Source organism: Harpegnathos saltator, unplaced genomic scaffold, assembly GCF_003227715.2.
Source record: "Harpegnathos saltator strain DR-91 unplaced genomic scaffold, Hsal_v8.6 scaffold429, whole genome shotgun sequence".
In the NCBI taxonomy this organism is placed as follows: domain Eukaryota; kingdom Metazoa; phylum Arthropoda; class Insecta; order Hymenoptera; family Formicidae; genus Harpegnathos; species Harpegnathos saltator.
This window is the reverse complement of record NW_020230238.1, coordinates 234,293-255,922: the sequence shown is the minus strand read 5'-3', so window position 1 is coordinate 255,922 and position 21,630 is coordinate 234,293. Positions and strand designations below refer to the sequence as shown.

Sequence of the window (21,630 nt, the reverse complement as noted above, 5' to 3'; positions counted from 1 at the left end):
CATCGGGATTGAGCGCAATCTTGCTACAAACATATTAGGTATGCGATGTGTGGAATACGAGCGTATCACCGTACAAAACCAGTTTTATTTTAAGACACGGAGATGCGATTCTTCAGGCGGGGAGAATCGATTAAACTTAAATCGAGTGTAATTAAGCTAGTGTGTCAATATGTTGTGGTGTTGCTGTTGCGATCACGTTTGCGGAATTTCTCATCTTTCTGCCTTACGTTGCGGGGCTGAGTGAACCTCCGTATTAGCAATATATACGGCGTCTCCGACATTAAAGACAGCACATAAGCGGTACAGTAAGTGCTTACAAAGTTGCCGAGAAATATGGTAATCTGAAAAGAGAATTACAACATACATACAGTGCGCTGATCTCTCGAATTAAGATTGAGGATTTGGAGATTTCGCGGATTCCACCACCGACTCACCAGCGACAGGATGTCTACATGGCCGACCGATTCTCCGTACAAGTAAATCGAGCTTACGATGAAAGGATTTAACAGATACGCGCAATAAGTGAGCCTACTGAAAGGGATCCAGCACTTGAACGACAAAAACCGGTTGACTATGCCTGTAACGAGCGTTTGAATATTAGAACATTCTTCCAAGTGACTTACAGCCGATGATCAAGCTTGTTGAAGACAAGAGAGTATCAAAATCGAAACGGAATAGAGAAAGAGAGAGAGAGAGAGAGAGAGAGAGAAGCGAATTTAACATAGCATTATCTGTATAGAGTAACCTGACCTCCGTGTTTGGTGTAGCACGCTATTAAGATCCATGCCAGACCTATCGCCCAGACTGTTCTGCTGAACGCAACGTAAAAGGAAGCGACGACGACGGATATGTGTCGTTGGTAAAGACCGAATAATACGAAAACGTTGCAAGCGCTACCAAAGCACCAGCACAAAATTACAGTTGTCTGGAATTTATGTGAATTTTAAGGTAGCGACTTGGATTCTTCGTTGATTTTCTTCGCGTCGAGTTTTCGACAGAGTGTCAATTATACTTTACCCTCTTCAAGGTCAATTTTTTGCCCATTTTTAGCAGAATGTAAGCCGCGATCATCCCGACGAGATAGGGACCTATTCTGACCCACGGTCGGTCGTACAGAAGGTCCATGAATCTATACTGCTCGTCCAGCCTGCGAACGACAAAAGGCACGTTCATTTAATCGACACTCCGCCATGAACACACTTAAAGACACTGCTCCCAAACTTACGTCGGGACGTATTCGTTAACGTATGAGATATAACCGGTGAGTACGATCGTGCCTATCAGAAGTGTACATAGTATGACGACCGCCGTGTAAAAGTACCTGAAACTCACACATGTTGTGCATATTTGTTGAATTTATTCGTACGAACTACACGCGTTAGATACAATCACAACGCAGATCAGTCGGTCAACTTACACAGTCGACAGGATCAGTAGGATCAAGCCGATTACGAAGAATTGCATATCATTGGAAAGATACCAACTCCAAGACATGCACTGCAAAGGTAAAAAGGGAAAATAAAAAGGTGATATAAAAACGTTGCGCGCGCGTGAATGTAATGAATTTAAAGTTGTTTGAGCCCAAACAACGTTCGTACCATCGAAGCGCGATCGAACAGATTATTTATGTACAATAGATTCCTCCACCAATATTTGGCGCATGTTTCGTGCGGCCTTTCGTTCATGTAAAATTGCGAGGTCCTGCTGTACCAGGATGAATTCAAGTATACTATTCCCATCGTTATCATGTAGGACGGTGTTATCCTTAAAAGAGTAACAAATGTTTAGACGTGAAGAGACGCACGAGAGAAACGTTCAGCATTGAGCAGAGGTAACGCTGAAATTTCTCTCGTTTTGCTTACTACCGCTATGTACGGGCTTTATCGTCCGGGCAAGTCGATAACGGTAACGATAACGATAACGTAACGTACCGGATAAATCTGCTCATTACCGCGACAAAGAACTCGTTCAGCTTCGCCGTGTAATTAATCGGCTTGGTCTGTGTCCTTCCCATCGACTTAATCAAATACATATAAGTCAGTAGAAATCCGCTCAGGAAAAAGTAAGTGTCGACCACCAATGATGCATTACTGATCACTTGACTGGCGATACTGTCGCTCATCCTTATAGCCGTTGCTTTATTGTCTACGAAATGAATCTCGTTAGACGTAGAAAAATACGTATACGCTTGTATGAGAACACGGATTGGAAAATCTTATTTACTTGCCGAAATAGTCTATCATGTAAAAAATGGTATGGCCCATGATCACCCAAACCATGCTTAGAAATCTCAAGCCGTGAATCACGGGTAACGAGTTGGCGTCCAGTTTGGTGTTGAATACAATTCCCGTGTTTGTGTAAACGGAGAAGCACATGAGCATTTGCTCGATATTGTTCTCTTTGCGTAGAAACGAGTCGGTCATTTCCGACGTGTTTTCCGACGCATCTTTCGAATTGCTCGCGTCATAATCGTCCGGTATTTTTAGCGGCACTGACGAGAGAGAGAGAGAGAGAGAGAGAGAGAGAGAGAGAGAGAGAGAGAGAGAAAAAGAGAGAAATGAAAGCCTTAAAGTTCCTTGTATGTGAGAAGTGTGCGTGCGCGCACTTTTGTTTTGTTGAGTCGCGCAGGAAGAGCGGAAGGTGCGCAGACTCGGACGCAATACTTACGAGCTGTATTCTCGTCACACGAACGAAGGAGATTTTGAATTTTCAAGGATTTTTGATGCACGAAGATATCGTATATCGTTCCGATTATCATCAAGATCCAAGTGAGCGCTAAGGTAAAGCTGCAACCAGAAAATTAACTTTACATTGCGCACGCGCGCGTGCGTATGTATACACATCTTACACATACCCGATGAAAAGTACTTCGCCACTGAATAACCATTGATAATCGTTTTGCAGATCTTTGACTTCAAGCAGCTTAAAGTCCGCCGAGTAAAAGTCACCGATTAAGAGAGTTCTGTCGCGAAATATTCCTTCCAAAATGAAGCTTAGATCGTTCGTAGAGCAGGATGCCGGTAAACAGAGGCCGAGGGTAATCAAGTCCTAATAAAATTGAAATTTCAAAACGAGACATTGTTCTCTTGAGCGAATTCTCTTGTCGGTGTCTACGCGCATACTACGCGCGACGATTCCCGTGTCTCAGGCACTTTTTTTCCGCATGCATCATGCAAAAAGAAAGACTCGCGCGCGTCTCCCACAAGTTTGTGTTTAATTTGGCTCCCCATTAACCCTTTGTTGTATATTGTTCCGTATATGTGTATATGTATTTTTCTTTTTTTTCTTCAATTTGGTTGCCACATTGATGAAATCCGCGAAATTTTGATATTTTAGACTCTGACTTTTAGCAATTAGCATCCTCATAAAAACCTGTATATATATGTGCCAAATTTAAGCAAAATATATTTAGCAAAAGAATTTGTGCAACAAAGGGTTAAGCAATGCCCCAACTTTCGTGTACAGCTTTCTCTTTTTATAATTTACGGTATCACTTCACTTCATTATATAAGGCGGCTCCATGGATTAAATTACGTAGAACAAATTCCGGTTATAATGTCGACGTTGATTAGCGGTCTACCTTAATCATCATGTTTTCCTTAGTCTGATTTCGAGGTGTTTGTAGAATTTTTGATTTAGAAAGTTGCAGCGAATAGAGACAATTTAGGATTGGCAAACGCACATCGTTGTCGCAACTCGAATGTAAAGTGAAAATTAGAAAACTAAACCCATCGTAAATCCAGCGAATTGGACGAATTCCGATAGGAACGTGGATGTGCACGTCGATGATTATTTGCATTTGTCATCTTTGACTGTGCGTGTTTATTATATATACGAAATTCACAATATCTAACGCGTTTACTTACTTCGTTGGGTAATTTAATGTGGTACTGAAGGGTACTGTTGTGTCTGAAATGAGCAACGAAGTAATTTACTTGGAAGGGCGAGTATTCCTCTTGCGGGTTGCGGTACAGCGTGTTATTCAGTACTTCACGTTCCGACAGACTCAGAGAATTCGTATTTGTTGCGTCTTGACATTGCTTACGGCTGCCCAGCCAAAAATTATTTCCGTAGAGAAAACCCGGTTTAGGCGCGCCGCTAGAATCTAGTACTTTGAAGTAAGAAACAGATGATCGTTATTATAAGAGAGAAAGAGAGAGAGAGAGAGAGGGGGGGGGATATTTTGCCTCATAGAATAATGCGAGAATATAATAGCGAGATACAACCGACATATATTCCCGCGTGTACGCGGCAATATTTTACGAGGACATGTAAATCGTACGTATTTAAGACTGTGTGCCGAGTTAATGTATGGCGTTTAAACGGCAATATAACAGACACACTGCCGTTATGTGGCGCGTGTTTCAATCCGCGCGACACAGGGTCCTCGAGACGAAATGAGAGAAAATCGCGCACGGTGCACGGTGCTCAACGGACACTTTTCCTTGGTGATATAGCTGGGAAACTAGTTTCTTGTGTAACGCGAAGAAAGTCGATTCGGCGAGCTGGCCTACGAACGAAAAAGCACACACACACACACACAATCGCATCTGACACAATCGCGATAATGCACTTGTGCAGAATGAGCGTTGCATAATAAATGACCGAATCACGTTCGGAATGCGACTCAACGCTGTGAAACAGTTGCGGCCGGCGTTTTCGTAGGAGTGAGAGCATATTGCCGCAACATGTTGGCAATTTAATAGACACCACTAGACACTTTTTGCGTTTCATTGTAACTTACAGCGAGTTGCTGTCTCTAGTGTTTTGTGTGTAATGTGTGTGTGTGTGCGCGCACACACGAATGGTGAACATGTCAAGAATCAACGAGAAAAGTAATTTTTACGACTATGATGAACGTTCAAATACAAAAACTTACGCCGCACTGTGTGCGGCACTAAGTTTTGTATTTGAACGTTCATCATTCTCGCTTTTTCCTCGATTTAATTCGATTCGAATGTCGTCGCGGTGAAATTTACTAACTTTTCAGACCCCATAGTATCCGATGGTCGACGGCGTTTCGGAAGTCTCGCAGTTCCTCTCTGCACGTCGTCAAGTTGTTGAGCAAGTCAGCTCTCGTGGCGATGGTGTAGGCGGGCAGGAGACGATTGGTCGTGATCGTGATGATCTCGTTAGATGTCTCGGCGGCACAAAGTGACGCGAAAAATATCACACGGATGCACGAGAGAAACAAAAATTGCCAATGCGACATGACGCGGCTGATGGGTGTATAGTCGGAGAGCGAGAGAGAGAGAGAGAGAGAGAGAGAGAGAGAGAGAGAGAGAGAGACAGAGAGAGAACACTTTTACTTTTGTGACCCCGTCGCTCAAGCTCAAGCTCAAGCTCGCAAACACCGACACCGACTCCGTAAAATCAGTCTTTCGAGTTACGGAAGAGAGCGAGGCGCATATTTTTTATCTTCGTTTGTACATGTACAAGCAATCGAGACTCTTCTTCCTCGCAGGAAATCGCAGGCGGAGAGAAACGCCGTGTTGCGCGCGGAACGGCGACGCGACGGCAAGACCTGCCGAAGCTGAGGAAACGCTCCTTCGGACTGTTCGTTATTCTCGCCGGTGAACTACGTCTCCGTGCAAACGTGTGTTAGCGCAACATTTGGGATTACTCGTTTGCGGTTACTCCCTTTGGTTTTGCACAATAATGGAGCGTAATGATCAGCGAGATTCGACGACTGGGGAAGGACTGGCCAATACAAGAACGCAGACTTGAAGTGGAAAGCGCGAGGCATCCTCGTCGTTGATGTCCTCAACGACGTCCCGAGACGCAACGAGACCCCACCACGTCATTTGTGTACGAGGTATCATTTGCTGCTCTCCGACGTGTACGCTTGTTGACGTCGAGTCCAACGGGAGTAACTGAATCGAGAAGACTTGCTGGAGAAAACGAAAATACGTGTCCCCCGTTTTAGCCATTTTTCAGCGTGTCTTCAGCGTGCGTCTCGCATCTGCGCCCTACACATCGCCCTCCTCTAATCGCGTTCATCAACGCGATAGATACATATCTTTTCTCCCGACTTTCAAGATATTTGAGTTGACGCGCGAATGCAGTATTCCAAGTGCGGTATATATTCTCTAAAGAGTTAAACGAAAAAACGTTGTTGCGTAAAAGGAGCTGCGTAAAATCTCTCGAAAGTAAATAACGAGAATAGAACATGCATGCGCACATAAGCTCGTGTGACTCTCAAACACGCCTCAGACAGCGGTCACTAGGTCGATAAGTGGCGGCAAAACGCTGACTTCTGGTCATGTAATCGAGTGCGTAAACCATGTTTTCTTGCTATCTGTGCAATAAGTTCCTTCTTACGTAACGAAACTTCACTTACCCGTACACCTGCTTTTTTCGTTCTTCTTATACAAGGTTATCTCGTCTGTTACCGCTTTTACATACTCTGCACTCTACGTTGGAGAAAACGCAACTTGAATCTATATCAGCTTCTATATCTGCTAAATAAACTACAATAAAAGAAATATGACAAATTGCTTTAATAATATTACAGCGGTATTGTTATTTAGTATGAGATCGTATGTATATATATGTATATGTATATGTATAAAAAGTAAAAAGAAAATTATTTTTTAGATCCTCTTTCCTCATACGTTCTTACCCAGACGCTGGACTAGTGTCCAAAACCGGGACATAAAACGCCTTTCTTTCAGACGTCTCTCTTTAAGATGTCTAGACGTAAGATGTCTTTAAGATGTCTAGACGTCTAGATGTCTTTAAGATGTCTGAAAGACGTCTTATGTTCCAGTTTCGGACATTGTGCTGTCTGGATTACTTTCGAAAAATGTCTTCATTTTATAATAATAAAAATATTCTCTCAAGCTCTTTATAACGATACGCAATTGCCAATGACGAATTGCCAATGGTAATCTTGCTGGCAGATATTCTGTCATTATTGTTACTCTTCGAATGTACTCGAATGCTCAATGTGACGTTTAATCGCGTCACATATTACGTCAACGTAAATAGAGAGGTCTGTGGAGGAACGACATTGTTACATCTACGTAATAATATTAAATTACGTCCAATGACGTAATAATCTCGTTCCCTTACTATCATGTAGCTATTTAGCTGCGCAAACACGTTCATTCATAGATTCTGAGAATGGTTGTACATAATCTTAAGTATCTTTAACGATGTATCGATAATTTCCAGGATATTGGAATGGTTCCGTTAGGCACACAAAATATGCATAAATTTTCTACTTTCGACTTATGGATACATAAATTTTTGAGCGAATAACATATATAATATATAATATAATTCTTATATGAAACTTTTACAACTGCGCTATATTATTGCGGCCTTGATATCCGTGACACAAACAATGTGAAACAAAACCGTGACAAAACGCGAAAATAAAAATCCGTGCGTGCGTTCGTTACGGAGAACTATCGCTTGTGAATCCCGGAAGCGTTAAAAAATAACGAGAACGAGCGCGGCGGCGTGCCTTTCACCGAAAACCCGTTTTCGTCCAATCGGGATGATCGGGGTTTGTTACTCGCAAGAAGCTAAATTGTATTCATTTTTTTGGCGACGTAAGCGCCTGTCGATTGCATCGTGAAAGCGCTCGCATAACGAGCGCGTAATATAACACGTATCGGTATCTCCCGCGACAGATGTGTTACGTCAATGCGCGCGGATCTGTCCACCGTAGAGAAAGTATAATACCTGTGTGCTTCCTGATTCCTGATTCCTGATAGACCATCGTGTTCTTCCGATCGATTATGTCCCGGTGCGCGCCGCGCGCAATATAGCGCAATATAGCTCGGCGATAATGATTCTCAATGATTGTACGACTGTACGTCGTCGTCGTCGTCGTCGTGTTTGGAGATACAGAGTTTTTTTCTCTCTCATCAGTCTCTTTCTCGAGCTCAATTACATTGCGCGACTAGATGACACATGCCGTGTCACTTGTATTACATTTTAAAATAGAATTACACTTTAAATACCGTCAAGACGTCATGCAGCAAAGACGCAAGACGCAAGACGCGATTGGTACAATGGTACAATGCGCGATAAGTAGGACAGGGACATTTTTGCGAATGATCAAACGCCAACGTGGTTTTCAATGATGTTATATTATCAGCACATGGAAGTTTCATAATCATCTGACAAAGTAAAGATTAGACGAAATATCAACAATTGTGTAAATCAGGAAGGGCGGCGCCAGCGTGACGCGGCGTGACCAGCGGCTGCCACCTTCGCGAATGAAAGTAAAAGTCGTTTCGTTACAATACAATCGATAAATACAGGTAATAACGGTATTTATCGTTACAATATCATAAAATATCACAACATTAATATCTGCTGGGCAAAACGCAATGACCGCCATTTTTTCCGGCAAACGTGTGGTTTTTCTTTCTTTCTTTCTTTTTTATCTTCTTTCCTTTTTTGCCTCTCTTCGCTTTTGTATCGGCGAGCGGGCGCGAGCGCATCATCGTGAATTCTGTTGCGATTCTGACCTCCGCCACCGTGGCAACGAAAGGATAATCTATGCCACTGTGTTTCTTGACGTGGCGATGTACAAAAATGAGGAGTCATTTGTGTCCCATTCGGGGGGTATATGTATACCCGCGCGCGCGAAGTCACTCACCGTGAGAGTTTTGTTTAAATAAATTAATCAACGTCAATCAGCGAATCAGCGGCGCGTCGTTCTCCGTTACGGCGAAGTCGTGACTCCTGCTGCTGTCGCAACGTATCTTATAAATAAAAGGGCTGCACACACCGCGTGTCTCGAATGAAAAAAATAGCTCTCACACATGTCCACACGAGGAAGCTTACGGATCAACTCGCGTTTCAACTCACGACTGTCGTTGTTGAATCTGTACAAAGGAGCTAATAGGACTCGAATCGATATTTATTTATTTTTAGTACCGATAAATTGACAGAAGATAAACAAAAGAAAATATTGATAATTGTAATAACGCTCATAACGCTCCGCGCTTTTTTTCAAAATAATCGCAAAGTTTGCGAGTGAGAGAAAAATGTGTTTTTTTTTTTTCTCTCAAGATGTTAGCTACCATATCGAGCAAGTCTTTCTTTCTTTCTTTCTTTCTTCCTTCCTTTCTTTCTTTCTTTCTTTCTTCCTTTCTTTCTTTCTTTCTTTCTTTCTTTCTGTGGTAGAACGCATCTCTTTTCTTACTTTATCGGGTGGTAGACATGACTCGGGATCGGATTCGATCGATCTGATTACAGCAGTCGAGAGTTGATTCGGAAGTCGGTTGTTGCGACGGGTCTCGCAAGCGACACGATGTAAATCGTAGTCTTATAAAATTGAGAGTGGTATCGAACGGTACTCGGACGTTACCTAACGAGAAATCTCGACAGCAGCGGTCACCTCTATCTCCGACCTTGATGCACTTTGATGCACTGCACCACTGTTGCAGTTGTGCAGTGAAATAACAGATACGTTATCCGATACTGCTCTCTGCTCTCTCAACAGCTGACGTACGAGCGAAAATATCGGCTTTTGTTGAATATTTCTTTTGATTCATCACTCGTTTTGAAGATATTTGTGGACACGTGTATCAAGATCGGAATAGAGCATTATTGAGAGTTTATTCCTCGCTAGGAGAAGAAACGTATGCACGCAGAAGAGGAAAGGGAAACGCAACGAGAAGGAACGTATCGATCTATTTACGGAAATGTACAGCATGATGCCTGTCTCTCATCAAATGTGTGATTTGCGCTCGAATACATCCATCATCTGAACATCGGCGATTATTATCACCTCTATCGTCCAGTATACCAGTTTAACATAATTAACGGTCGATCGTCGAAGGCAGGATCGTCCGACGGAGAAACCGTATTTTTCGAAGGTTCTTGGGAGAAAGAGAAAGAAGAGATAAGGGAAGGTGGGGGAGGAGAGAAAGAGAAAGACAGAGAGGAAGAGTCAGAATAGGCGCTGCCCTGCGCCAAGCAAGCATGTTTGGATCGGTTGGAAAGACCGAGTATCGGCGAGTTATTTTCAAGTGCTCCGTGGAAGCGTTCGTTTGTGCACGCAATTTCATCACTTTATACGCTCTTTTTCTTCTGCGAGGAGTCGCAGCTCCTAAACTACTTTTCTCTCTCTCTCTCTCTCTCTCTCCTCTCCCCCCTTTCTCTCTCTCTCTCTCTCTCTCTCTCTCCTCTCCCCCCTTTCTCTCTCTCTCTCTCTCTCTCTCTCTCTCTCTCTCTTTCTCTCGGAACAGACCTCGCGGACATTGGAAGTATTCGCTACTCTGCGACGATTCAGGCACACCTAAGCACGCGTTACTAACGATACTCTTTCTTTCTTTTTCTTTTTTTTTTTTTTTTTTTCCAGGTATTCGGAGACCCACGCATCCGTACCGCACGCATACGTACACGCGCATGTTCACATACTTTTTGATACATCGGCACAACGTACACTAGCAGTTACAGATTACTCGTTTACGGAGAGAAGGTATGTATACAACACCAGCGATTTAGCTACGTAACAGATACTACAGCTATATATACAGATTACTATCGGGATAGCCGGGTCGCGCCGATCGAAAAGTTTGGCTGTGACCTTTGGAGAAGGTTCGACGAAACGAGGACCGATGTCTCCGTCGAGCTCGTTATATAACGATAGTAAAATAATGCTACATAAACTATTCAGTCGTGAAACATTTATATCGCACTTTACAGAGAACGCGGTTTTGTACATTAAGAAGAACGTTTCCATACTCGCCTTTCATAAGAATCGAATCTCGGCTGATTTTGGAAGTACTTCAAGTCTAAGAGTTGCAATCGCTCGGGAAGCATAAAAGCTGTGCGATTTTTCAAGTGAAGAGTATCTCTTTTGGAGCGGAAATGTATTCAGGTAATGAGTGAAATAGTGAGATTGAGATTGAGAGAGGGAGGGCGGGAGGGAGGGAGGGAGGGAGGGAGAGAGAGAGAGAGAGAGAGGGAGGGAGGGAGAGAGACAGAGAGAGAGAATACAGATGTTATGTGTATATATATATATATATATATATATACTTATCCTTCAACTTTTAACTTAACATTTTTTCCAAGTCTATAGAGATTAGTCGATGAAGGAGCACAAGGAGCACAAAAGGTGTATCGAGAAGAAAGAAGAAGAAAAGAAAATATCTGCTATGTCAGTTCACAAAGAGTGTAAAATTGCAGTATAAAATCGAAATTACGGTATTATAGAATAAGTCTCATCGCGACTTATTCTCGTTCTGCTGGGGATATATCGTTGGAAATGCCTTCTCCCTTTCGCTCTCTGTGTGTCCAAAGGTACTTTCATATGAAACTATAGTACGTAATATCTCAATTTAATATCCGTCTTCGTGCCGACCTCTCAGTTCGCTCTGCGGTTACGCGTCAATGTAAGGTATCGTCGCCGTATTGCTATAAATAAAGTTGGCGCTTAAGTTTCGCTCGACATTATTCTCCATTGCAAGGTTTCCGCGGACCTTGAGTGTGTTTCGTCTCGCTGTTATTATCCTCTCGCGTAATCCTATATACTCCCTGTGTGTACTAAGCTGTACTTCCCTCCTCAGTTAAACTTTTATTGACTAACGCTCCTCTCAAGTGAAGCACGCTCGACGAGAATTATTGTGTGCTTCGTTTGCAGGGAAGAAAATATGTATATTTGCTTTTCACTTTTTGAGTTAGCTTCGCGATAGCGTGCGCCTGCGCTTGCACGTCGACGTCACCTTAACAGACGGAGATTATTATCTGTCTTAGCGTAGCGGGTAGCAGGGGCGCCGCGTGCCGATTTCGCGTTCGCTAATTTCGGGATTCTCCTTCGGCTCCTCTCGAGCCTTGCTGATGCTCGAGCGTTTCGCTTTGAAACGGACATCGGTCGCCGAGCCGCCGTCGCATACGGAGGAGAGCTATGATTTAAACGATCTATAATGAGAATATGGGCGCGCGATTTTCTTCGCGTTTAGCCGCTCCCCTCTCCTCGGTCGGCGATTCCCTCGTCCAACTCGTCGTCGTCGTCGTCGTCGTCGTCGTCGTCGTCGTCGTCATCGTCGTCATTATCGTCGTTCTCCTTCGTGACTACCGGGGCTCGCAGGCTTCGTAGACGAGCTCTGGCACCAGGGCCAACGAGAACGTGGCGCCGGTTTGTCTTGCGTACTGCCGTCTCGACGTGATGGCTTCGTGTTACCTGTTGTTCTCTTCCATCACCACCTGCTTGAACACACCGGGCATTTGACTCTTGACCTCATGGCTGCCGAGCGCGGTCGTGCCGTCTTTCGCGATGAACAGTTGAAGGCCAGTTGCTGCAAAACATGTATTATTGTTTAATCGCGCGTGCGAAGCTGATATCTCCTTTATTTGTATACTGATTCAACTTTTCCGCTAATTCCGCTTTCAACTCTGAACTATAGAGATCTTTCTGAACAGAGACTCACTCTCGGAACTTTCGAGATCCGTCTGTTCCAGATTCGTTGCTTTGAGCAGCTCGTCGATAAGAGAATCAGGGTTCGGCCTGGTGACCTCGACTCTGCAGAGGACAGGATTACCAGTGCCGTCCTCCGCTTTTTTCCTACGCTCTAATGCGGCCTTGGCTCGGTCCAGGGATCCGGTTTCGCTGAGACCCGAACCGCCGGAAGGATTTCTACGGGAAGAACGCACAGATTACACACACACACACACACACACATTTTCTTCGTGCTTCTTTGTTTTGGAACCGTTGTGTCGGACCGAGCACTGGCATAGAAAGTGAGAAACAAAGTACCGATTTCTATAGCTACTATCCGGTGAGATCGAAAGAGATTACGAAAGCCTCGGATCAACGACCGAGTGATAAAGCCAACGAATAAACCTCGAATAATTACCGCAACGATCGATTTTTTTCTTGCAACTCTGATCGCGGTGCAAATACATGTAAGATGTAATCGCAACTTGTCGATTTGTGATTTTATTCAGCGTAATTAAAGACGAAATGATCGAGAGATGATTTTTCGTTTCCTTATCTCGTGGGATTCTCTCGTTTTAATTCAATTTCACTTCAGTTTTACTCACTTCCCCGCATAGTTATAGCGTTATTAGAGATACAAGTATATTCTCGAGCAACAAATTCCATGCCAGTGTGTTGGAGTTTCTCTCGGGATTGAGGTGAACGTACACGACACGTATTCATTCGATAAGTAAATCACACGGTGAAGCATCGCGGTGCGACATGAGTGACCGATAAAAACACACGAGGGAATAAATGTGTCTTTGTCGTGTAAGGATAGTGAGAATCAATGTGTAAACAAGGGAGACGACTCGTGCGAGTCGAGTGCGTGTTCGAGAGGATTAAACGTACGCGTGGAGATTGAGAGAGAGAGAGAGAGAAAGAGAGAGACAGAGGAACATTAGTTGAGCGAAATGAAAGGGACAGCGAGAGCGAGAGAAAGAGCGTGCGATGAAGCAAAGTTCATTTGGATTTTACCAACGCAAATAACGCTGCTCACATCCAAATGAACTTCACTACTCTGACATCGTGTCGTTCCGATATTCGCGTAGACATATCCTCGGAGGGAGAAGAAGAAGAAGAAGAAGAAGAAGAAGAGAGAAAATGTAACATGAGTGCACACGAAAAGCGAATCGTCGAGCAAATTTCGTGAATCGTGCGAGAATTGCGTGCTTGATGCGTGACAAATGCATGCGTTTATGCGCGATAAGCGTGCAGAGAGGCTTGAGAGAGCTCGTTGAGTTAATCGCTCGTAGTTTTAAAACGATAAGGCGAGCAGAGACGAGGAAGCGAGGAGTCCGAGAGGAAGAGCGGCAGAATGTCGCTCCTGCCGGATCCTGCCACTGGTCTCGGCCGGAGCGGTACAGCAATTTCAACGTAACAACGTCTCTGTTGCGTGCAGCGTGTGGGATACCGCTTTCCACCGGTGAACGTTCTCACTCACACCGCTCAACATTCAAAACCGCTCGTCTTAAACGCGACCGCGCGATGAAAGTACTAGATTTCCTCCGTAACTCGCCAGGGCGCCGTGCAGCCAGCAACGAGAACGAGAACGTGGAGAGCACTTAGACCTCATTAAGGTTCGTTCGTTCGTTCTCGGGAATTCCGGCCGGTCAGCCGTTCGCTACGTCGCACTTTCATCCCGCCGCGCGCAATTAAGGCAAACGATGATTTTCCTGCTAGTCTCTCGTGTGAAATATCTTGGACGTTGCGTCCTGCACGGCACGTGGCTTTAATATGTTGAGCGCGTTCTTTTTCTATCGCGAGAATGCCAGCCGCTCTGTTGCGTGGTGATGCGGTGAAGAAAAGCGAGAGCGAGAGCGAGAGAGAGAGCGAGCGAGCGAGCGAGAGAGAGAGAGAGAGAGGGGGGGGAGGAGAGAGAGAAAAAGAGAGACGTATGCGTGAGGAGAAGGTGTACGTAAGACGAAAGCATGGACTGACGGTGGGGTAATGCTGTTTCGATGCTGCGAGCTCGGCGGAGCGACTTCCGGCACCCCTAACGAGGACTCCTCCGAGTCCGCTGGACTGGTGGCGACCGTAGCCAGCTTGCCCCCCGCCCCGTCCAGTAACTTGCGGTGACCTCCGCCAATACCCCTGCAAGGATTCACAAAGCCATCCAAACTGGAAGCACAACTGCCGCGTTTGCCGTTATCCCTGTTGTATATTTTGTCGATTTGCGCACATGTGCAGACAGCCGACCCCTAGCTGGAACGGTCGATACGAGTGACGCGACAAAATTGCCCGTGAATCCAATCGAATCCAAACTACCCCCCTTCCCCCCTCCTCCACGTTTTACATTTGCATATATCTGTAATGCGTTGGGATGTATTAAAAGAGGAAGAAATAACGGTTGAAAGATACAATTAATTGGCTAGAATAAGTTAAGAATGTACATCATTAATTTTTCATTGATTCTCAAAATTCTGTTTTTTTTTCTCCGATATTTTGCGATTCTGAGATTGGCTTTTCACCGTAACAGTTAAGGGTCCACTTCCAACGGATCTCGTACATCATCGTGATACATCTGCGAATATGTAATAACGGAGATGATGAGACACATAAGCCGATATCCTAAAGGTCGCCATACAGCAATTTTTAGATAGAATTATGGAGAACGAGAGAGAGAGAGAGAGAGAGAGAGAGAGAGAGAGAGAGAGAGAGAGAGAGAGAGAGAGAGGGGGGGGAGGGGGAGGAAGAGGGGGAGAGAGAGGGAGAGGGAGAGGGGGAGGGAGGGAGAGGGAGAGGGAGAGAGAGAGAGAGAGAGAGAGAGAGAGAGAGAGAGAGAGAGAGAGAGAGAGAGAGAGAGAGAGAGAGAGAGAGAATGTTCGTACCGGTACATTTGGTAGGATAGTTATCATTAACAACATACATTTCTTCGATTCCACATTATTCAGCAGATCGGAAATACGTCGTTAACATTTTGCGATAGATTAAGCGAGTCGGCGACACGCAAGCGATCGTTTTACGCGATCACCGTCGCGCTGTTAGAGATCACAATCACACTCAGTTTTATTAATCTCAAGCATCGTTCTACTCCCGAAAGAGTCATAAAATGTTAAATCAAAACTAACAAAACACCAAAGAAATAAATACACAAATGAAAGCGATCGGTTGAATGGTAGATAAAGCGCAAGATCGGTGAGAAGGAATTCACATGGCAAAAGTGAAAAGCTCGTGGCTCGAGCTCGAGCTCGAACAATAAGTCGGGATAAGGGCGGACCTCAAGGTTAAAGATGTGTCACACATACACAAGGAGAGAACGCCGGGGTATCGCTTTTTCGAGCATTCGCTGGCTCTCGCAACGCGTTATAGAAATAGCAATTACGCATGTCGAGCCGTACCGTAATCGCCGTTAACGATTTATAAGTGAGATGACCTCACCTTCGAGTAATGACAATTTGGTGCGAGGATTAAACGCAACGTACCTCCTGCTGGAATCAAGACTGCGTCGCAATAAACATTCGCGCGGGAAATATTTTCTCCCTGATGAACCGATAGTCAATCGGGAAGATGTTAAGGTGGAGCGAGGTGTTGCGACGCGTAAAATCGTCTCTCGAGGATTGTAAAATGGAGAGTTACAGGAGAGGATGACAAAGACGTAGAAACCACGGACGAGAGAGAAAGAGAAAGAGAATGAGTGTGTGTGTGAGAGAGAGAGAGAGAGAGAGAGAGAGAGAGAGAGAGAAAGAGAGAATGAGAGCGAGAAAGCGAGACGCTCTCGAAATCTCTCGACATCTCTCGCGGAAAATCGCGGAAAAATCGAAAACTCGCAGATAAATGAAACCTACCTGAGGGTTTGGGCTGTCGTCGCGGAACGTAGCGAGGCTCTTTGATTGTCGGGCCTATGGAGAGGATCGGGAGAGGACACGGCTCTGGTCTGATCGATCAGTCGTAAAACGGGACTCGTTTTGCCCTTCTCGATGCAGTCGCAGGTCTTAGACATGCCGCGCCAGCCCGCATGATTGATTCGCGTCTTTGCGACCGAGCCGACCGAGACATTGGCCTCGTGCTCGTTGATCGCGTTACGTTCGTTACGCGACTCGTAGCTGTTTCTCTCGTAATTCTTGCGCGCGTGTCGCGGCACGTCGGGCACCCTGAAGACACCGGGCGCCACCAAGGTGGAGGCCACCAACTCGTCGTTGGGGTGATCGCGGCGATCGCTCGGTCGCGAAACGTCGCTCGAGAGGCCGTTCCGAGCGCAAAGTGGCTCTTGCTGATTCCCGATCGAGCGAACGTTCTCCGCGACGACGACGACGCCGCCGCCGCCGCCGCCGCCGCTCGTCGTCGTCGAGTTCAGCGCGTCGTTCGGACGACAACGCGAGGAGAGCGGGCTCGACGTCGACCAGAATCGAGTTCTGGAGACCATGTGCGACACGAAGGACGGGTGTGACGACAGAGGCTCGACAGAGGTGAGGTCGGCTTGACAGGCGAACGGTTGTGCGGGTGGATTCTGGTAGGAGTTCGGGATTCGTGGTGCCCATACCGGCCAGGAGGGTGACCTATAAAGATCACAACACAAATGTACAAGCATGCAAAAATCATAAACTCATATATAGAAAGATAGATATATAAAAGTAGAGGGAGACGTACGTAAAGTAGTAAAAAAAAGATAGAGAGTCCAGAGTCTCGTAGTTACAGTCGAGGGACTGAGAATGAAGAGATCGCTTGAGGCTGGAGCAGAAACAAAAGGTTTTCTCGCGTTATTCATTCGCTCTCTCGTTAGCGTGACTCCTCGGAGAACAGAAGACTTAGATCGCTAGATAATACAATTCGACTCGTGGTGCTGTTAGTTCAGGAATGAGATGAGTTAGTTGCCGAAAGATACACACGTGCGCCCGTGGCGACCAGCAAATTCTCTCTCGATCTTAACGTCTTAACGACTAACGCCGCGATTAAGGAGAAATTTTCAGCAACGTGTCGTCTTCTCGCGTCTCGACAATATCCGAAGCAAGATGGCTCAGATGTTTCGTAAAGAAAGAAGCCAAAATTGCAAGTTGTTGCGCATATTTGAAGGAGAAAGAGTTAGTTAGTCGTTTCTCTCTCGCGGCAAAATTACGGACAGGTTGTCCGATCTCTATCGTTAGATATCGTTCGATAGCGATGATAGTATGTGCGACGCAATCGTTGTAGCCGCGTTCCGTTTCTTAACTTGTGCTCGCTGCTGTTGTCGCAAAGGTGTGCGGCGATAACTCCGAAATATATTATCGCCAACGCAAAGGTGTGGCGTCTGGTAGTCTGAAAATCTATCGGAGTATGTCTCGAGTCTTCGACGTATATACGACACGATGACATGAAAACTGTACGAACGCGAACGGAGAAACTTGCAAGTCGTCTTTGTTAATGAGCTGAGTCGAGTCGCGTTTCTGGGCGTCCTCGCACACATCAGCACACTTCAACGTCTCGATGCTCGGTCCTCGGTGCGGTAAAAACCATCCTGAATAGCCACTAGTTTACACATGTACAGCAGGTAGGCGCGGAAGATCTCGAGACCGTGCGTTCGCAGACCGCGTGCGTGCTGTCACACGTCAGACGCGCGCGCGACATGCCTTACCTGATGTGACCACTGTCACCGCTACTGCTCTGTCTGCTGTGCTGGCTGTGTGAATTGAGAGAACCGTAGCCGGATCCTTTGCTAAGTTGGCTGGTGTTGCTGCTGTTGCGCGAATGCCCCGACTCCGTGTGCGCCTCTACCAGAGCCTCCACCGGAACTGCCGACGGTACGATTTCGCTGAGGGTCATCGGTTCGTACGTCTCCGTTCCGCTGAGAAGTTCTGGAGGGCATACAGGCGTCGACTGACTTTATTATATTATTTTCATGCTGTCAAGAGCTAGCAAAAGCTCTTGACAGCAGCTCTCTCTCTCTCTCTCTCTCTCTCTCTCTCTCTCTCTCTCTCTCTCTCTCTCTCTCTCTTCACTTACTCGAACGCGTATCATTCAACAAACTTTTCATACACGTACAATTTTGTATTACAATTAGAAAATACGCAACGGAGAAGGATTACCGGAGCTGAAAAGTGGGGGTCTCTTTTTGGGAAGACTGCCGAAACCGCTGCTGGCACTGGCTATACTCCCTGCCAGCGAGCCGGTGGATACATAATCCTCCCGGTTGGTGCATCTTTCAGACGTCGTCACCTCGTCGCCGGTAACGCCAGGTACACCTTGCACTCCAGGCACTGCCAGTTGCGTCTGCTTCAACGACGGCGAAGGGCTGCGGGAACGATCAGGTTTATGAAAAACAAATCTCTTATCATGATACTGGAGAATAAGGGAGTAATTGTCATAGTATGGAAATAATATTATTATTATTATTATGGAGATGGTCCAAGAAGTCCGCTTTATGGCTTTCAAATATATTCCTCAAATAAAATTTCGCTAACTTTCACAATGTTACATGAATATAGAAAATAGAAATTCGCCGAAAGTCAAAATATTCCGTAAAGTTTGTCGAATTGTATAGCTTGAACAAACAATCGCATTATATAAATTAAATCTATACAATTTGAGAGGGCAAATCTCTTTTTCTTTAATTTGCGCATAATACGCAGACAGTAGACAGCGATTTTTTTCGCGGAATTATTCAACTTCGAACTAAAAATGGCATTTTGTCTTTGAGCACTCACAGCAGCCGAACACACGAATGTAGTACACACGACGTTCGCTACGCAATGAATCAAAAGCTTAAATTTCCCTCTTCGAAACGCAAAAATTATTTTCCAGTATGAAAATTCGACTAAAAAATAAGATTAAATATCAAACAGTCGCTTCTCATTTAACTCATTTAACTCGATGTACCTTAGCAGCGCGGAAGGTAGTATCGGTAGTACAACTTTAATGTGCTTGGAAAGTAAAGATTTCAACCGTTTAAAGATTTCTTTAAAACGGTTTTCGAACCATTGTGCTATCGTTATTTTCGTCGAGATTACGGCTATTTGAGTTGTGCCTACGTTTGCATACAAGGAAAAGAATGTCTGACCATACTATTGAGCCTTACTACCACTTCAATTGCTTGTTATCGTGGCGTTACTTGTAGCGGAGACTTCGAAACTAAATGCTACCATCCGATCAAGTCAAGATACGAACCTATATCACTTAGCCGAGACTCAAACCTTCTTGGCATCGAGATCACACGAGATTCAAGGTTTGACAATTAATTTCTCGAGAATTAAAACAAACTGTATACAAAATTGGCTCACAAAGATGGATCAAATTTTCAATGTAATTTTATCACATTTAATTGCATTGCAATCAGTATTCGCGCATTTCCGAAATCACTAATGGTTAATGTGATTAAATATAGTAAAATTACATTGAAAAATATTTAATTCATGTTTGAGCGTTTTGTCCAATTCGTCTTGGCTTTCGAGGAGTGAAGTATTAAGCTTTTGTGGCACTTTGTTGGGCACATCAGGGGAAGGTTTGAGTCTCGGCTAAGTGATATAGGTTCGCGTCTTGACTTGATCGGATGGTAACCCTAGCCCGTTCAAACTATAAACTTTGGACTGTAAAATTTGGCTTCTCGAATCATCTCGTTATCTGCGTTTTTGTCAAAGTTACAATTCGTTGAATTTTGTGTACATATCGCGAACGCGCAATAAAGTAATCTTACAATTCTTAATAAAAAAATATTACAAGTAGAAATGTATGTAAATAAGTTGGTAGAATATAAGTAGAAATTAATATAAAAGTTTTATTGTATCTGGATTGAGAAGATTTGTCGAATCAAAAATAGGTGTCAACGAAATGAAAAAGAAATATGGTGCAAACTATATATATATAACTAATCGTGCAAAAGAATTGCAACTGCGACGTTGTTTTATCGATAAATAAACAATAATCTTACACTTTAAACAGGATATCTCCGGAAAGCATGTTCATCTTGATGGCTACGCGTAACATAGAGTTATCCTGACGATGTCTCGCATCGTAACCTTCCAAGAGACACCTTCTTCGACAAAGACCAGCTCCTGCGAATTCGGCCAGATTCAGATCGGTGAAGCCTAATTTCTGGAAGGATCTGCCTCCTTTCAATTCCTATGGTGTGGAAAAAAAGGTCAGTTGACACGTTGTTTACAACATGACGATACGATGATGATTTGTGAAAACGCATTTATATATTTAATTTTTAAAATTCTATCGTACTTGAAGAGTTAATGGAAAAAAGAAAAGATATTTCAGGGAAAATGCACAGGTCATTTCTGTGTCCTTTGATAGTCCTTTGATAGTCCTTTGATAGTTGAACAGTCGTTACTATCGTTTTCGAGGTTTAAGATAAATTTTAAATGTTGAATAGCACTGAACGATATGCGCCACGACAGACGCAGACGACAGTCAAAATAATTGTTAGGTCCAGAATGTTTGTTGCAAAATGTTGATTGTTTGTTCTCTTGGCTGTCGGATGTATGAGTCATTTTTCGCGAAAAGGGGAAAAATTTGGCTAGTATTTGGCGATAGGCGCGCATGTGACATTTTGCAATATTGGTTTTGACCGATTTTTCTCGTCAGGACGTAGCCGTTCGAGCCGACGAACGAGGCGCATACCGCGACGCTCACCGGCACTTGAAATATTTAACCGAGTCCTCGTCGGTATTGCGTTATTATTTAACGCATGTGTACCTTCATGTCGAATCGTGTCAGTGTCAGTGTCAGTGTCAGTGTCACGACAGAGCAGCCAGAATAAAAGACGAGGAGAGAACCGATGTGCGAGGAGGACACCGATATACATCACGTGCTTCCAAGCAAGGTGAGTAAAATCACATTCATTATAGAAAAAATATTCTCGTCTTCTTCAACGGACTCGTCGAGACCAAAAAGATATCCGAGTGGAAATTTAGGCCGGCATTTAGGCGGGCTGTTGTCATTGTCGCAATTAATTATCAAGTTTTATCAACTTTTGATTATTCGTCAGCCCTAATCTAACTTGTATTTATTTCTGCAGATTAACGGCCCATGAATACGTGTCTGCCAATTAATTGTGCTTCGGATGAAAGGATGTAATCGATCTTTGACAAAATTGGCGGACACCGACCTTGGAGGTTGATGTAAATTTCGCGAATGTTGCTTTTTCCGTCTAATATCGCTCCTCCGCGCGAGCACGCGCGAGCACGCGCGCGTTCGCGAGAGCAGATAAGAGGAAAAACGATCGTGAAAATAAAAGTTAGAGGGGCCTTTCTCAATGCGTGCTTTCC

General features: G+C 44.5%; 2 protein-coding genes across 6 annotated transcripts in view; both read right to left on the bottom strand.

Moving 5' to 3' along the window:
* Window positions 1-65: 65 nt before the first annotated feature.
* On the bottom strand, window positions 66-6,052 carry LOC105192681 (nose resistant to fluoxetine protein 6). 2 transcript variants are annotated; one of them, XM_011156963.3, is made up of 13 exons: window positions 4,984-6,052; window positions 3,867-4,111; window positions 2,855-3,048; window positions 2,668-2,786; window positions 2,228-2,491; window positions 1,932-2,145; window positions 1,599-1,764; window positions 1,418-1,497; window positions 1,226-1,321; window positions 1,018-1,147; window positions 751-925; window positions 435-577; window positions 66-341 (listed from the first exon to the last, which is right to left on the bottom strand). In XM_011156963.3, exons 1-13 carry the CDS (start codon window positions 5,210-5,212, stop codon window positions 165-167), a joined length of 2,232 nt encoding a protein of 743 aa, XP_011155265.1. In that variant the 5' UTR covers window positions 5,213-6,052; the 3' UTR covers window positions 66-164. The 2 variants fall into 2 exon arrangements, with proteins under 2 accessions (XP_011155265.1, XP_011155266.1); XM_011156964.3 differs by having other exon boundaries at window positions 3,936-4,111.
* Window positions 6,053-11,331: 5,279 nt separating this feature from the next.
* LOC105192678 (uncharacterized) overlaps window positions 11,332-21,630 on the bottom strand; it is a 50,346-nt gene continuing 40,047 nt past the window's right edge. For 2 of the 4 annotated variants that reach the window (XM_025301560.1, XM_025301561.1), the window contains exons 4-11: window positions 20,286-20,476; window positions 18,448-18,653; window positions 17,997-18,216; window positions 17,036-17,116; window positions 16,234-16,944; window positions 14,387-14,539; window positions 12,399-12,604; window positions 11,332-12,266 (exon numbers count right to left, since the gene is read on the bottom strand). In XM_025301560.1, the coding sequence (XP_025157345.1) occupies window positions 12,148-12,266; window positions 12,399-12,604; window positions 14,387-14,539; window positions 16,234-16,944; window positions 17,036-17,116; window positions 17,997-18,216; window positions 18,448-18,653; window positions 20,286-20,476 (1,887 nt within the window). In that variant the 3' untranslated portion in view covers window positions 11,332-12,147. The remainder of the gene's footprint in view (window positions 12,267-12,398; window positions 12,605-14,386; window positions 14,540-16,233; window positions 16,945-17,035; window positions 17,117-17,996; window positions 18,217-18,447; window positions 18,654-20,285; window positions 20,477-21,630) is intronic. The other 2 variants (XM_011156956.3, XM_025301562.1) reach the window with 2 other exon arrangements.